This window comes from Falco punctatus, assembly GCF_963210335.1.
Source record: "Falco punctatus genome assembly, chromosome: 8".
Taxonomy (NCBI): Eukaryota; Metazoa; Chordata; class Aves; order Falconiformes; family Falconidae; genus Falco; species Falco punctatus.
Genome location: NC_137588.1, coordinates 63018611 through 63036479, shown reverse-complemented (window position 1 = coordinate 63036479; position 17869 = coordinate 63018611). Strand labels below are relative to the sequence as shown.

General features: G+C 39.9%; 1 protein-coding gene across 7 annotated transcripts in view; it reads left to right on the top strand.

Annotated features, from left to right (window-relative positions):
• RAPGEF6 (Rap guanine nucleotide exchange factor 6) overlaps positions 1–17869 on the top strand; it is a 133045-nt gene that overhangs the window by 24276 nt on the left and 90900 nt on the right. For 6 of the 7 annotated variants that reach the window (XM_080400445.1, XM_080400443.1, XM_080400444.1 and 3 more), the window contains exons 2-5: positions 2049–2119; positions 2703–2759; positions 4051–4134; positions 17397–17466. In XM_080400445.1, the coding sequence (XP_080256571.1) occupies positions 2049–2119; positions 2703–2759; positions 4051–4134; positions 17397–17466 (282 nt within the window). The remainder of the gene's footprint in view (positions 1–2048; positions 2120–2702; positions 2760–4050; positions 4135–17396; positions 17467–17869) is intronic. The other variant, XM_080400448.1, reaches the window with a different exon arrangement.

Genomic DNA, 17869 nt, shown 5'->3' with positions numbered 1-17869 from the left:
AGTAAGGATGTGGTCATTTTTCATATGTACAACTTAAACTTTGTGATTAAACGTGAACATAAGCTTTTGTTCTGCTTAGTTTTCTGTAACTCACGACAATAGAAGTGCTAATCTAAACCGTATTTTAAAGACATGGTTTTATCTTGGTCTCAGGTAGAAAAATATTAGAAAAATGTGTGAAAGCATGTATAGATACAATGAGTTATGAAGACTGAAAAATTAGGCTTTAATTGTAACATTAGTATTGACTCCCCCCGTCTGCCTGGTAGCCCAGCTTCAGCAGGAGCTGAGAGCATCTGCTGCTTGGAAAATACGTTCTGAATCCTTCCTTTACCTGCCTGTCTGCATGCTCTTTGGCCTGGGAGAGGAGGACTTCCAGGCAGAGGAGGAAGAATGTGGAACTTTTATTTCAGCTGTTCTATAAATGCTTTAACCACTAAGACACCGTATGGTCAGAGGATATTGCTGCCCCGTTCCTGTGCTTATTAATGTTTTCTGGTGGTGAAGCTGAGGCAGTTCCCTGCTACCTCACTGAGCTGGTCCGGTGCCTTCAGTGACCCGTCGGCTGCCACGTACCCGGCTCTGACGGGCTGTAGTGATCGACCCTGGTCACCGTGAGCAAGTGGTGAGAGCTACTGCTCCTGGGTGCCTCATGAAGAAAATCAAGTTTGTGGCAATTCACAGTCAGAGGATTAAAATGAGATTGGACTGTTTGAAATGGGTGCTTTTCTAAATATATGTGTAAAACATTGAGGCCTTCTGTTTAATGTTAATGGATTTTGGTAATGACATTTTAAAAAAATAAAATCAGAGTTTTATTGGTTTTACATGGCCTGCAATTACGTATGACCTTTCATTTGATATAACACTCTATATCTGTTATATTTCTAAACATTGACTATTAAGCCAAAGAACTTTTCTAAAGTAAATCCATTGTAAATTCTGAGGCTGGCATTCATATTGGTTTATCTTTTGTAAACACGGTATAAATGCAGCACTTGAAAATTCAGAACATTTTTTCCAAGGCCAAGCTGGAGACACTGCTACGTGGTATATAATGATTTTGTTGTGCATGTAGTTAATGCTAACAGCCCACCTGTTCAGGATAGTAAATTAAATGATGAATAGCCCTAGTGAGCTTTTCCCTAGCATGTGGTCTGTACCATCAGCACAGATATTTTTGTGAATGAAGAGGATTCTGTGTAATGAGAAGTTTAAACAGCTGTATCTCCTAATTACAGCTTCCATGTAAAGTCCAATTTTTAAAGTGAATTAATCTTTCAAAGCAACAATATTAAAATGTGAAAAGTTGTTTGCTTCTGTGTTTGGTGATGGATAGTGGTGATGCGATACTGAGTCTTGGTAGCAGAAGGTGGGAGGCAAATTTTAAAACTTCATTGCTTCATCTTTGCCAAGGAGTATTTTGGAGTAACTTCTAATGTTACCCTCTGGTCAAGGACTGGACTGAGAGGGAGTAGAGTTAGCAGCAGGGCCACCAGCTGGATCTGAGGTGGGCATGAAATAGCTTTTTCGCTCTAAGTATAACGCTTCTACCATGAAAAAGTACTGTGGTTCTCTGCAGCATACATAGTGGCTAGACTGTGTAGTTTAGGTTTTTGCTAGGGTTCTTTGCTTTTAGCAAACTAATTTTGCAAAGTTATCTTTTTAAAGAGGTGTTAAAAGATTTTAACAATTTTTGGCCTTGGATGAATAGGACTATCCTATTTGGCTTATTCCACATGTTGCTTGCTGCTGTATCCATTCATGAAAATAATATTTTCAGGGCTATTTTTAATAAATTATTTCAGTTAACTGTTTATGCATCAGTTGGACTTGCTCTTTTCACTTCCACAGCTTAAGTGTGGGCAGGGTTCTTCAAGTCTGCATGTACACTGCTCCTGCCTATCTGCTAATTCGGGCTTTGTCTCTGGAATTATGACTTACAAGTCTGTGTAACTAACTGCAGAATCTGAGAAGGTAATGCTGAAGTGTTGAGATGCTGTGAATGAAGTTTCTCATGTCTTCCCCCCCCCCTTTTTCTTTTTTAGGACTTAAATACTATCTATTCTTTCCTTCATGGACTGGACATACTCTCACATTTCAGGGAACATCAGCTAAGGTAAAGTACTACGGAGCTACTTAGTGTTGCTTAGCACAGCTGGTATCTATGACTATTTTTATGGACATGAGCAAAGTTTGTCTGTCCGCACTTGGAGGTGGCAGAGCATTGGCCAAGTCCCGTGGCATGGAATCTAAACTAATTTGCTTTGCCAAGAATGAAGGCAGAGCTTACTCCCATTTGTCTACAAAGGACTGTGTAGACAGTGCCCTATGTTAACTCTAGACTACAAAAGCTTTTTAATACTTCAGACATTGGGATGATCTCAGAATACATAAAATGGAAGGCCGACAAAGCACAAAAAGTGCGTTGGAAGTATCTTAGTTCCGTCAGTTCTGTTGCTATGGGTAATTCCAATGTGTGGGAGTGATTTAAACACTTGGAGAACATGCTGTATATTATCTATTTGGATAATGAAGAACACCGTAATAATTTGAATTTTATGGTTAAGCACGTCCTTCATTTAGAACAAAAAAATAGCTGAATTTGAGGTCTTAGAGCCTTAAAGTGATTCTACTGAAATGTGGTGATTAATGGCTTATCTTTGGGGATTAAAACTGAAATTAAACTTCTCCTTCCTCAGAATAATGTCATCAAGTGCCCGTTATGAGAGGTACAAGGGCAACCAAGTTCTCTTTTGGTAAGTACGTATCACTTGTTGGAGTCCTTCAGTAGAAGTGTAAACAAAACCGCTGTTTTTTCATATTGTAATACATTGCTTGCTTTTTCAGGAGTTGTAACTGGAAGGCTTTGCATCCTTTAAGCTTGGCCAGACTGGTTAAAAGCTTTGACAGGAGGCGGTTGTAACGTAGTCTGGCACTGACGTTTGAGAGGTGCCCGTGAATTACCAGCGTGCCTCCCGTGGGCAGCAAAGGTGTGTCTGTGCACCCGCAAGTCCATTAAAAAGCTGGTAGTGTCACCTCGGCAGCTCGTGGGACTGGTGGTGACAACTCAGTAGGTGGCACTCTTCCCCTGAAGCTGGCACTGCCGGCGCTGTCAGGAGCCCAGCTGCTTTGTGGGAGTATCCTGTATCGGGGGAGTGATGGAGCTCTAGAATTAGTATTTTAGCTGAGAGTTCTTTTTAGGTTCTTTCTGGGAGGCAGATATACCGCCCCCCCCTTCATATTTTAGCGTTGCTTATGGTGTGTTTATCCTCTCACAGCGAATCCTTGCTTTCTGTATAGAGCACATCTTCCAGTACACCAGAGTCGAAATGAGATGCCACCTACTATTGCGTGCTGGGTACGCGTGACACACACCTGCTGCAGCGCCGGGGCCATGTGTGCCCCTGGGGTTGCGTACCCGAGGGGGACGTTGGGCTGTAGTAGGGAGGCATTGGTGCAGCGCTCTAGGAGGAGGCAAAATATGCTGCCGTCAAACACGGCGACTTCTGTGCAGACCTACGGGCTGTAGGTTGAATCGTGGGCCGATCCCCTGCCCGTCCGTCTGGGGCCTCATGGCGTGACGGGAGCAGGACTGCGTGCGCCTGCGGTCAGGTGTGGGGATGGAGGGGTGCAGGGCAGGAGCTGGGTGCATGGGTCCCTGTCATCTGTAGTGCTTGGCAGGTCTGTGCAGCATTACTGGCCGTGTTGAACTGCTAATCGCCTTAACCACAGAATAACATTTTCTTGTTGTTGTAGCTTTATGTGCACTTTCACTGGAACGAAATATTTTTTACTGAAAATTAATAATTTCATTATAAAATAAATTTTTAAGTTGACTTAAATGTCAAATTGTAAGCTACAAGAAGCATTCTGGATGTAGAAATTTAAAAAAAAATGTTAATTTTTGGTAGTGTTTAATTAAAGTTCTTAAGTTTCCAGTCTGCATGTCAAAGTGGTGGATCGTTACTTTACTACAGTAACATTTTGGATAACATTTCTGAGTTACTCTAAGAAGGACGTAGGTACCAATGGTTTCTTTTCTTACAGCTCAGAAACGATTGCAAGATGCTGGTATATACTGCTTTCTGGATCTGTGCTCATGAAGGATTCTATGTTTTTACCACCTTGCAGGTATGTAACGTTGTTGTTGTCATTTAAGGTCAGGCAAGATCTCTTTTTAAAAAAAAATGCTTTCTTACATGTCAATGTTACTATAAGTTTTTCACAATTTAAAAATAATGTTTTGGTTATTTTGTTTATCTGAAGTTCTGATAGTGGAAGAAATGTTCTGCTAATTTTGATTTAAATTCCCTTTTGCTTTTTATGCATGTTGAAAATTTTGTGTGAAATACTGCACTTCATGGGTTTTAAATCTTAGTTGGCTTTTTAAGTTTGTAAGAGAATTTGTGGTTAGCTTGTTAACTTGGGGGCTCTGAATAATTCCCGTTGTGTGACTGTTTTGTATAGAGCTCTCTATCTCAAAAAATATGACTATAGATCACATAGTTTCTACCATTTGGCTGGAGGCTGTGTTGAATGGCATGTATGATTTTATGAGAAAAAAGAAAATGGATGCCAGGAGCCAGTTAGGGATTGCGTGTGACGGGAGTCTGACTGCCTCTCACAGCTGACGCACGGTGGACAGTGTGACATGCTTTCACTGAAGCATGCTGTTTGACTTGAGCTGGACCTTGCTCAAGGAACACTCTGGGCAATACTCTGCTTGACCTCGTACGTCACTCAGAAATTTGACTTCACTAGATCTTGAAGCTGCGTGTTGCTGTTTGTATTCAAGCTGCAGTTCTGGGCTAGGCATGGTCTAAAAAAGATTTAGACTTGGCCTTTACCCAGTTTGTATGGTTTTTGAAGAGATTATGAAAAGCACTGCTGCCTCTTATCGCATGAAGCGAAGGCTTTCCCCCTGCACGACGGTTATGTGATGGGCTGTCTCCCCCAGGGGCAGAGGGTCCCGGCTCGCTGCTGGTGTGCTCGCCGGCACGGTCTCCTCTCCCGCTCAGCGCTGTGCTGTCGCTGCTGGGCAGGAGCAGGGCTGCCTCCCTTCTAGCCACAGCACAAGGAGGTTAATTCAGTGTGGATACCAACTTCATGCCTTACGTCGCTTTACGAATGCGCCTATACTGGGGTGTTTATGAAAATCGGCTTGATCGGCTTTACTCAGTGTGGATTGACTGTGAGTCAACTAAAAAAACGCCAACTCCAGTTCAAATATGTTGCCATATACTTGAATTTCATGGTAAGTACTAATAAGAACATATAGGACAGTTTTTCAGCTCCATTCTTGGTTAGCTATAGGCTGAATGTTGGACTCTTAATGCTTCTTGAGTGACTGAAGTTCAACAGTTCCAAAAGTGAAGACATCGGTGAGTTAATATTTGCATAAAACCTAAAATGCCTAACTTTTGCAGAAAATTTGCAAAAAAATCATTGTTTTGCTAAGCTTGAGGAATAAGACACTTCAGAGCATCATTGTGTGCCTTTAGAAAGAAAAAGGCAAAATAGATGAGTTATTATGAGTTCCCAAGATTACAGCTACTTTTATTATGGATAACGAGGAAAAATAGTTACTGGATGGTGAAAGGCTCGCAGAGTTCCGTTGGATGAAACTGCCGGCAGGTTACAGCGTGCCCGGTGTGGTTCCTGGGCCGCGTTGGCCCCTGCTGTGGTGGGACAAGGTGGAAGGGAAGAGGCTGCACTCCGCTGGGGGGCTTTTCCCTGTCTGCCTTCATTGCAGGGGGAGCGGTGGTGGTGGAAAATTCAAATGTCAGAGGAGCTTTGATGTACTCAAGGTTTGAAGGAGAAATGGACACACACACAATTAGATAGGCTAAAATTAGTGTTAATTAGTTACAAGTTAAGGAGTGCAAAAAGGTGCTGAAAATCTTTGAATCTTTTTGCTTCCCCCAGTGCTTTTAACTCTGGGGCCACCTGTAACTCCGTCCCCTCTGCTTCGTCCCTGGGGCTCGGCCGTGCTCGGCCGGGGGCGCAGGAGAAGGAAGCGTGCAGCTCACACTGCCTGTTTCGTTCGTGTCACATTGGTGCATTGTCAAACCGCAGTCTGGAATTTCAAATATAACGTTTATTTGAGTTTTTCATTTTTTTAGGTACAGTGGGATAAGCGTAAGTTACTTTCCCTGATCTGAATACCTCACAGAACACTTTTATTTTATTTTTTTTTTAGTTGAGGGAGCTGCACAGTCACCAGTCACTTACAGGCTATTTTCATATGAAGCAGTGCCTTGGATAACTTAGTATTGTTTCATAATTGTAATTAAAATGAGACTAATTACATTTAAAGTAATACTTAATGATAGCATTATTCCTTGTCCCCAACCAAGTTCCTGATCATGTGATTCATTCTGAAAGGAGGCCGAAATACATGTCTGTAAGGAAACACAACGTTGCCTTCATTCTCATTGCCTCGGGTATTACAGAGCTATTCCTTGATAGAAAACAAAAACAAGTTTGTTGTTTATTTGTTTCTGTTTTTTTTACTTTTGCTTTAGCTACAGTAGTGGAAATGACTCACAGTATACCATCAGGGTAAATCATCTTTGAAATACAGTTTCCTTATTTTTGAAAACTTTCTCTTTAATATTGATAACATAGTAAAGATAATTGCTGAAATTCATTGTTGTTTGGCATTTGTGGGTCTTTTTTTGTGTAGCAAAATCTCTTGCTGCAGTTCGGTGTTGCTTTGTGCTTTGATTTTCAGAAAATAATGCCTGACCACCTTTGGTTTACTGTAATAGGAAGAAAAATTATATGAGTTTAAAACAGGATATGAAGGACGTTGTCCATTCAAAGGATTCATTGTTGTCTGGTGACGAACTTGATGCCATGCTCTCTATGCCCAAAGAGCATATGGTCCTATACACGTGTGATATTAGTGTAACAGACCTTTTGAAGAGTATGTTGTTTGGAATACTGATTTATCCATGCTTTTTTATTTCCACAGCAGGAAAGTGGTGGGCAAGTGTAGGGAATTAGAAAACCATGCTTGAAGCAATCTGTGAGTGCTGGAGGGAATGGAGACCTCCTTCCAACCAGTTAGATTTTTGGTAGGCTTACTGCTGCTCAGAACTGGCATCAGATAAAGCTTATCTGTTTGATTTGTTGAATATGGTGTCAATATGTCAACACATGAGCAGAGCTGAGCAAGGTTAGAGACAGGTGTCATCTGCACGAAAGTGATGCAGGAGACAGATGATGGCTTTGAGGCATCCAGGGGAAAAATGAATGAGGACTGAAATAGAATCCTTAATGTGAGGACGGTGGTAACTACCAAGGATGAGAATTTAGGCTTTAATCTGGAGACCTCCTAGTGCTTGGAAAAGGTCAAGAGCCAAGTTTCAGTAATTGTCATTCTGGAAGAACTGGGTAGATGGAGGCATTTTGCAAAACAGGTAATAGCATATGGATTCTAGTTTGAAACTCAATCCTTTTGTATACTTCGTAGCACCCCCCATTCCCCCGTTACCTCTTTGTGATACTGATGTGCTAATTTCAATTTTATCTTTGTCCTTGAGAGCGTATGACAGACACTTCGTATTTGGTGAACTTCTTTTGCTGGGAATACTGGAACGTTTTTTATAAAAACGTGACGAGCAGGATGTAGGTGTTTCTGTTAGAGGAAGCTGGTTTTCTGGGTAATAGGGGGGTTTAAAGCCCCCTTTTTTTGCAAAGTTGTTGTCTTTTAATCTGTCCTATTTAGCAGTCTTCAAAGTGCAGGATTGTGTTATAAACTAACTGCCTAGAAACTTTTGTTTAATAATTACATGAGAAACTGCTGTTCTAAGTGGTTGTTAGTGAGATACTTTCAATCTCCGTAGATAAGACTGGAAAGTGATGGTGATTTACTGGCTCTTTCCTGGTACGTCTTCACAGTACTTGTCCTTTTTCTTCCTCTGTCCCATGATTACCTTGACAGATAGGAGGAGAATAGTAGACAGCTGTAAACTTAAGCTGGTTAACATGCTGGTTAAGCTCTCCTTTTACATGCCTAGTTTCATCCACTGTTTACCATTTGGTAGTTCCAGAGTCAATAGAGCTTCAGGGAAACCTTAATTTTCTTCTGCAAATGTTTTTGAAATAAAATATTATATAGATTCAAACCTGAAAGAGGCATAGCCCCACAGAAGCATAAGAAGGTGGACAGTCATTGCTTTATTAACTTTCTGTAAGAATTTGAGTAAGGGTGTAAGCTGTAGCTCGCTGTGCTTGAGAAGGGCTTTTTGCTCAACCTGGATGAATTTGTATGCAAGCTGTAATTCAGAAATTGGCTTAAAATTGGAGGAGTAAAACTTGTATCCAGCTACAATAAATCTATTCAGTATTCTGACACTGATGATCATGATGAGAAAAGCCCTGTAAGATCTTTAAGGTAAGAAGCAGATCAGTCAGTAATATTGGGTACAAGGATGGCATAACCTTGATTATCCTATTGCCTAGAGAATGGATTTGTCAATAGATTTGGCATAGTAGGAAAAGAATTTTCTTCTAATGTGAAAGTGATGGCTGGTAGAAAAGAACAGGATTGACAGATTTTGTGGAAGGAAAATTGTGTCAGCAAGTTAAAGAGTTTTTGTGTTAACCTTGCTTGTTAATCAAGATAATTCCTGTGAACAGGATATTTGAGGGAGATTACTCACAGCAAGATTAGCCATAGGAGATGTATCAAGGGCCTGGAGGAACTTTTGAAGCCAATTAAGTGGATGACAGCCTCCTACAGCTGTGAGAATTGAACCTCGAAGGGAAAAAATACAAAGTCTTGAAACATTCTAGAAGTAGTCTTAATAAAAACAAACGCTTTTCTTTTCCAATCCCGTCCAAAATCTCACAAGTGGAGAAAATTGGAATCATTGTCCTATTCAAGTAGTGCATTTCTCAGCTAAAAACACTGAACTTTTTTCAGAACGGACTCATGGTTGTATTGTGATATCTTTTTATGAGAGTTGTAGACATGTCAAGTGACGCAAAACACAGTTTCTCTTCTTGAGTAAAAGGAGAAGGTGCAAATGCTTGGATCAAGAAAATTGTAATAATGAAAGAGGAATTTGTTTTGCATTATGAACAGCAGCTTGGCTTGAAATTATTTTAGCTTGCTTTTGTATTAAGTCAGTATTTGTGAATAACGGCATTTTAATGTATTTTGAAACTCAGTGTGACTGTTAATAGTGTTTCAGTATATTCTGTGTGGAATACTAGAAGTACAGAAAAGTCTGTGCTTTTACAGGACTGCCAGTGTTGGTATATAAGAAAGAATGCAGGATTAAAGACTTGTAATTTGTACAACTTACATTTCTGGTATTTTAGAAGTGCTGAAATACCGATGTATGTAACTTTGTTTTCAAATGTATTTATACCTTGAATGTATCCTCTAAAGCCAGATTAGTTTTACTTCTAAAACCTGTAGTGCAGTTTTCTGCAAACTCTCTTGAATTTGTCCATTCACTGAAAAAGCAAACGAGTGGCTCAGAGCTCCTGCATTCCCAGCTTCTGCCGGTAAAAGATATATTGGCATTTTTGTAGCACTGATCCTTCTTTTCCAGATTTTACTTTCTTAAATACTTTTTGCTTTGGACTGTACCTGCTGTATCCCAGCTCTGTCCCAGTGCTCCTTAGCCTCTGCTCTTCTTCTTTCTCGTCTCCCTCCCAGTCTCTGCCACTCGAGTCCTGGTGGCTGTAGCGTGGATGCTGCTCTTCCTCCAGCAGCTGCCCAGGTCTAGATACATACATGTGCCACTCCACTGCTGGCATGCAGTAAACGTAATCTTTGACAAACTTGCAGCTGCCAATAAGGTTCTGAATTGTTGAAACTAGCTGAAACAATTGTGATTTAAATTTCTTACTGTTCATGTGACTAAAAATTGCAGAGGTCTTAGGACGACACTCTATGATCATGTGTTTGCCTCACACGTGAAAGCTCTTCGCAGCTGTTGTAGATTCCACCCCCCCCCCCCCCCCCGGCTTTCAAAAAGACAGCTTGAATCTTACACCCCTGCACTTATTGAGACTAGATAAATTTTATACTCGCCGCTGGATAAGAAGCAGTAGTTACTCAGTGCATTTGTGGCTCTAGATGAGGTGCTGTTTTCCCTGGGTATTTCTGTAAGTGGTGGCTGTAACTTGTAGCATTGCCTAACAGCCAGTAAATAAGCTAACAACTTGGGAATGCTACCAATAAATGTATTTTGTAAAACTAATTAATTCAGATATGGTTGTTCGTATTGTAACTCTTCTGGCAGTGCCAGTGCTGTGATGGAAATAACTCTGAAGAAAAAGGGAACATGAATGAGAAGAGACAAGGTGCTGGTGAGAGGCCGGGTCCTGGTTTCCCAAGGCGCGTGCAGCTCCTTGTGCTGGAGGTGCTGCTGTTGAGGAAGGGCTGGGAAGGTGTTGCAAACTTAAGAGCACGTGGTGTTTATTCAATATATTAAAAAAAAAAAATATCTTCTAAGAAAGCCAAAAGAATGAAGGACTGTATTCAGACCTGTCACAAATAAATGACCGAATAATCTTGCCCATAGTTGTGTGTCCCCTGTTCCCCTCCAGTAATTTCCTGTTGTTCATAGTTTCTTGCAACAGCTGCCGTACAGAGGTTTTATAGACTGCAACGGGTGCCGATTGCACCATGGAAAATAGTTTTTTTTATTGCCTTATCTAAAAAAAGTCCGAGAGATGTGAAACTGGAAGCAAAGGGTAATCTGTGGTTTGTTTCTATCTAGAATACAATTTTACTATCTATTCATGTGGCCTGGAATAGCTGCAAAGCTTCACAGAAAGGGGTAGGAAAGATACAGGCTTCCTCAAGGCACCATCATGGTCAGAGTATAAAGTTGTTACTAGAGACATCTCGAGCTTGCATCCTGCAAATTGAGTAGCATGTTATGCAGCCCCCAAAATCATTCCCAATTAAAACTTTTCAGCAAGCTTAAGAGATAAAACTGCTAAATGTTGTTCCTACTGAGAGCTAATGAAAAACTAGTTTTTGATGACTGAGCATTAATTGAAACAGGTTATTTTGCATTCAGCCATGTATCTTGTGGTTTCAGGTTTCCTTTAAACCATTTTCTGATGGAGTTAAGTGTTCTAATATTTTTATAATTAAGTTACTTTGAAACGTTCAGGACTTGCACAGCATATAGTGTCATGAAAACTGCCACCTGCACTAGCTGAAACTTCTGGTCTGCATTCATGTAACTTTTTCCCCAGTCTCCTTAGTCTGTTTTGCAAACAGAGTGCATGTGGGGCTGCTCAGCAGTTTGCAATACTACGGGAAACGCCGCAAGGGCTCCTGATGCACTGCGCTGACTGTCCCTGTGTGCTCCAGGAAGGGAGTCGAGAGGCTCCCCAGCAGCCCAGTTCTTCAGATGATGGTTGTTTTGAGAAAAATCTAGAGGAATTAACACCTCTATGCAGATGCCCAGAAGAACAAGTTATTCCCGTGAGGATTTTCGGTGTCGATTACACTCCTATACCATGACTGCAATGTAAGAAGGGCAGATTCTGCCTTCTCTATCCGCAATCAGTGCGGCTGTGTTAACTGCCAATTATGTGGCTATGCAGGTTTTCCCCTCTTCTTACTGCCCAGCCAATGACAAAGAATTTAAGTGTAAAATTACATTTTTAGAGTATTTAGATTGGGGTTTAATAATGCTAATGGCTGTTCCAAGCCATTCATATGCTTGTATAGTACATTCAGTGGTTACTGAATGGATTTTTGTCTGATCTGAACAGCAGCTATGTTGCAGTAGATACCCTGGCTGTTTGCTTGAACAGTTGTTTTACACAAGAGGTACTCTTTGAGGAGAGGAAAAATGAAAAGCTTTTCAGATGAGGGATAAGCCCTAGTTGTGAGGAAAACAAAACAAAACAAACCCAAACAAGAAACCTACCAAACCCATAACATTCTCCTCTGTTGGAAAAACAAACATGTCCATTTCTTATGCAACTTGTCTCTTCCAGGCCAAGTTGTGCACTTGCATGCAAAATGTTTTTGCATTGGAGAAATCCAGCCAGGTTACTGGATGTGTGAGGTCACAGGGTTCTCTTTACAGTGGCAAAAAGTACAATTTGTCTTCATCTTTATGTTCCTAAAGGCAACCTGACAGGCAGACTGGCAGTTTGAGAGACAGGTATATTCATGAGAATGAAATATCTGCAAAAAAATTGCAAACCCTTTGTTTGTTACACTGATAAACCAGTGTATCAGTGTCCCAGCCCAGTCCTACCTGTAATACAGTGCCAGGTATTACTGCAGGTAGCTCTAGCGACAATCCCAGGTAACTATGTACGTTACTGATAACAGCTTATTCAGCCAGGATAACTTTATGATTTTGTAGTCCCTGGAAAATAGAGAACAAATCTTAAAAGTGCCTGACATCTCGCCATGAAATATCTGAAAATATTGTTTCAGGATGTTGTAGAATATTGTAGATTTGAAGATGCTTGCTAATTAGTGTTCAAACAAATAATAAGGCATTCAGTCTCCATCTGTTTGTAGGCTGAAAGCTCTTCAGGGCAGGCTGTGTTTTTACCTTTAAAGTACGTACTGTATTTTGAGTATTGCATAATGAGAAACCATCAGTAATTAGTAACTTCAGCATATCAACAGCAAGAAATTCTCAAGTTAAACGTGACTGCTATTCCTTAAAACTGTCAGTCTTGAAATTCCAGATGTATTTCAGCACCAAATACTCTGGTTGCGTAACAGCTGGATGTGAAGCATTTTGAAACATTTGTGTTTAGAAAGCTGTGTTTGTGTACATCTTACTTGGAGAACTACTTCATTACATTGCAAAAATCTGTTATGTTGAAGGCTTTTTCTAAGTAGTTTGCTTTGTGAAAGTAAGGTTTGTTACAGCAGCTCCAATGCCTTAAAGTAGTTCTAACGCCTCCCAGTATTTTGGGGAGTGGGTAAGAGTTTGAAAACTAGAATGTTCTCAAATACAAAAGGCACTTTCTGGTGAACAATTTTGATCCATCCCCTGTGTCAGTAAAATCAAGCATATACTCAGGTGTTTGCATATTTAAGATTTTGGAGCTGGGCTCTGGAGTTGTGGAGGATTTTCTCTGTATTAGTAAATCATGTAGCAGAAAAGGGACAGATGATCCAAGTGAAATGCCTGGTACAGAGAGCAGGGTTATTTGTGATTCTGGTCTTTTGTGTTTCGGTAGCTCTGGTCTGATCCCATGGCCTGAACACCAATTAGTGGTTGGTATATGATATCATGCCAGTTTAACTTATATTCCTTTCTGACATGATGCAATTGCTTAAGCATTTTTAATTATGAATAGCCATGAATCAGTAGGAAAAGAAGTTTTTTTTTTGCAAATGAGGCATCCATAAATCAAGGATAAACAAAGCTGCCTTTGGTATGTGGAAGACATTTTTTTCCCATGACAGTGTTGCAAGCCAGTGAGTGAGTGCCTGCAAATTAATGATGCAGAAGTAATAGATGAATATTAAGTGACAGGCGTGTACGATAAAATTATAAATAAAAAAGCTGTAATGTAATTTATAGTACTGACTTTTCTGGGCTTCTAACAGTGGGAAGTTATAGAATAATGACGTTAAATTTAAGACCCTGTTAAAATATGTGATTAAATATACAGACTGAGCAAAACTTTAATTGCTGGATTGTTTAAAACTTTAATGGTTACACCTTTGGTAGTATGTCCTTTGACATCATTTTTACTGTTTTGTAAGTAGCGCTTAATTTGCATTAGTTTCATGTTTTCTCTCACTTTCATTATTTATATGTAGAATAATTTCATTATTATATATATATGAACATGTATTAGGTCATATTCTTAATTGGATTCTTCTTCCCACTCTCTGCTTGAAAGCACTAAAGCGCATGTAGCGCTGTACCTTCACAAAGCTTTCCTGCTTTGCTTCTGTATCTTGTCACATACACACCAGGAGGACTCGGCGTTGCGGGGTGCGATTATGGCTGGAGAAGCTGCAGTGATGTTTGCAAGCAGAGGTGCTGATGGCCGGCTGAGACAGGCTTGTCCAGTCAGACCTCCCAGGGAGCAAAGCTGGCCTCCTGAAGTGGGTATGGTCTGGTGGGGACGTGGTGGTCTGATGGTGTGCCTGGTTGGGTAACTGGTAAGGCTAAGGAGGAACAGCTCCTGTGAGCGATGCCACGTGTTCTTGGCACCATGCCAAAGGATAGATTAGTCCCAAAAGGAAAGACCTCCCTATCTCTTCCAGAATTAGATGTACTTTTCAGGTGTACTTCTCTGAGAAGCAGCACTTTTTTAGGTTTGGGTGGGTGTTTAATGGCCGACTAAAGACTTCTCAAAGTAATTTGCTGTCACAGAAATCTTCCTCCTCCTTTGGAAGAATGCTCTGCACTGCAGCTTGCTCTTGTCTTTCCGAACAGGATTTAGTCTCCTCCATTTGCAAAGCTTTGTTCGACTTAACTTTTTCCATTTCCAAACAACTAGGAACGAGCATAGCTCTGTAGCCTTGAATAAAATTGGCACGCTAGTGAAATACACTCATGTTAGCAAACCTCTAACTGTTGGGGAAGCTACACATTTGTATTCTAGAGCAAAAAATATGGAATAGGTCATTAAGAAAGTTAAAATCCATGTTTCTAAAACACATTGTGTATATTAAGAAGAATGTTAAAAATTGATATTCTTAAAACTCGGTGGTTATGGCTGGGGAAAAACATATGATGCTGCTCCTTTCTGAAGGAGCTCTGTTGTGGTATAATCAATAAAACATCCCATGATGCGCACCAGGAAATAATTAAACTTGACCTATTGACCTGTAAATATGAGTAGTTTATTCTTTAGGGTTAGAAGGGTGGGTTTTGTCTTTGGAACCTAATCCTTTTCTGAGTGTTTGGTTGTTCTAAAGTGCTTGATGGACCAGAAATGATAGTGCCAAGAGCTTGACCTTTGTTACAAGTGGTGTTCTTTTCCTGGCATTATTATTTATTGCCATTACTTAATTGGCAAATGTTGCAACATAAGCAGAGGGGAGCTTGACAGTAGGTGAATTTTGTGGATGTGTTAATGTACAACAAAACAAAACCCCACAATCCTCCCTCAACCTCCAGTAGTTTCATACATTGTTATACAATAAAAATGTGCTTGGAAAACCTTCAGCAGAAAACCATAGCTTTTTCCTAACTACTGGGCATATATCAACAGCAGTGATTTCCTTTGTGATAAAACTGATAATGATTATTTCTGTTTTTAAAAGCTGCAAAAACTGAAACTTCCAGGAAACTTGAATTCCTTTAGGTTTATTTTTTTTTGGGGGGGGGTGGGGTGGGTTGGGAGTATCTGTTGACTTCGGTTTTCTATTGTATGGAATAAATTGAAACTGTTTTTTGCAGCTGATACCTTAGCATGATTGGTTTCACTTTGGTTTTTGATTTGTGAAGAAATTGTAACATGGAATTTCAGTTCACCTTGAGGTTAGAGCTTACATTGATTTTTACATGAAAAAAGATATTTGTGTATTTCTGAACTAAGTTAACTTTGTTGTAATAGTGGGAGTAGTTTGGCAGTTTTTTGATGTGTTGTAAACACACAAGACTGTCATGCCTGGATCACATGCTGTGTGGAAAAAAACATGAAAGCAAGCATGAAAATTCTAGCTATAAGTTGCTTAGTATAGATGTGTGAAAATGCCAGTTTTCCGTGTGAAACTTGAGCTTCTCTGAGCTGCTATAGCATGGGGTGAGAATTTCAGTTGTTGTTTAGGACTCCATGGTAATCATGTAATTTTTATATATATATATATATATATAAAATCTTTTTTTTCAGGAAACCATTAGCAAAATCAAAACGTGACAGTTTAAACTGTCATGCTCCTGTTAACTGTAATACTTTATCCTAATCAGATTACACTGATAATTTTATTTGTTGGAATAATCTGAAGTTTCACTTTAACTTCACAGTTTAGTTGCTTAAGTTCCTTTCCTGAAAATGCACATGTCCTGCAAAAGTTCTTGTGTGTTCCCCTAACACATAGTTTATAAGCACGAGTCTCTTAAAGATTTTCTACAAAGCAGTCTTGTTTTAGTGGATATTTGCTGTCGAGATGACAGTGTATGTAACTCACATGTTTTGTGTGGCTGAAGCTTCAGATGTATTTTCCAAATGTAACCTTAGTGGAAACAGATGGAGCTGACCCACTTTCAGGATTTGTCTCCACACTTGTCTTAACCTCCTTCTAATTCACACCTTAATCTCTGCTTTGAGTTAACTGATCCTTCAGTTATTTCACCTGCTGATACGTGTTGAAATGTGATTGCTGTTGACAGTCTGAGTTTGTAACGCAGCCCCTGCAACTACTGAACTGCTAATCCAGCCATCATGCTGTTAATCAAGTAGGTTTTTTAATTTGATGTCTGTATGGGATCGCTTTCACTTGAGCTTGTTTGAGTGGGGTAGGTCGAGCGTACCTAACTTGAGCTAATGGGTCTGTAGCAAAGACAAACTTGCTAATCTGGGAAGCCAGATATTTTTGATTCCAGGTGCTACTGCAGTCACAAATTAAGTGATTTAATAGGTTATTGGTCTGTAACACCCCCCTAGCCCTATCTAGCTTGGCTCTTTTTTGCTAGTAAATTCAGCACCTTCAGATCTGCTTCCATGGTACCTTCTCCAGAGCTGATTCCCCTCAAGTCACCTCTTTTCTTAGGTGTCCTGGACGTAGTCGGCTTCTAGAGCTGATCAGCTGAAGCATATCAGGTTGCTTTTAGCCTCTTTCCTTAGTTGCTGTATTACACTGCCCATCACATGTGGTTGCATTTGTGGTTTTTTTGTATTTCTTAAACAGAAGCTGTCACCGTGGTATGGTCCTTGTGATGGTACAAGGAGCGACATAGACAGGTCACAAGTTAGGGCTCAGTTTTAGAGAAGAGGTTTTCTGTCATGTTTGCTGGGAGGATGAAGGGCTGATACGGACTTGAGGGAACTCTCATTAAAAATTCTGCATGCAGACTAGTACTTCAGAGTTTTTGGAATTTATGTATATTTGTTTTTACAAAGCCCGTTTAATGCTTAATTAAAATTTACTAATGTTTTCTTGTCAACACTGAAATGCATTGTGAGTGGTTTTGAGTATCTGCAAGTAATAATGAATTTACAAAAGAACATTCTTTATGTTTAGGCTTTACATAGCAGACTGTGATGAGAACTGCTGAGTAAATTAAATTATGATAATGGTACTATCTGGTTAGAATTTTTCACGCAGTAGTTTTCATCAATTTTTATTTGTCTTTTTTTGCTTTTAAGGTTATTGTAACATGTGCCATTGCCAATTATTTTTATTACTGAAAAGGTATAATAGGCTGTTCATTTCATTCTTTTTTGTTTGCTTTTTTTCCATCCCACTCTAGTTTCGGCAAGCAGTCTGGAGGAAAACGAGGATGCGAATGTATCATATTGGAGCCTTCAGAAATGATTGTGGTAAGACAATTTTTTTTTCCCAAATGTATTTAAATCTATTGATGGTTTCAGCAAATTCTTTCTTGTTTTATAGCAGAAAGCTTATTGTAATGTATTCTATAAAATTGCAGCAAAATTGCCTTGATTTCAATTATACCTATGGCTACTATCGTAACAGGAATAGCTATGTAAATTTAATCTAGATGGGTAAATGATGATTAGGTCATTCTTTCTAAAATTATGCTTACTTGAGTTTCAAAAGCCTACCAGTTATGGCTGAGTTTGAGCATTCCTGAGTCAGACAATGATAGACTTCTATCCTGAATGCTTTATTTACATCCCCATCCCCTATTTCATTGCTTCTTACTGGTCAGGCTGGTAGGAAAGGCCCTCTTACTCCTAGCCTTTGCAGTTCCACATAGCA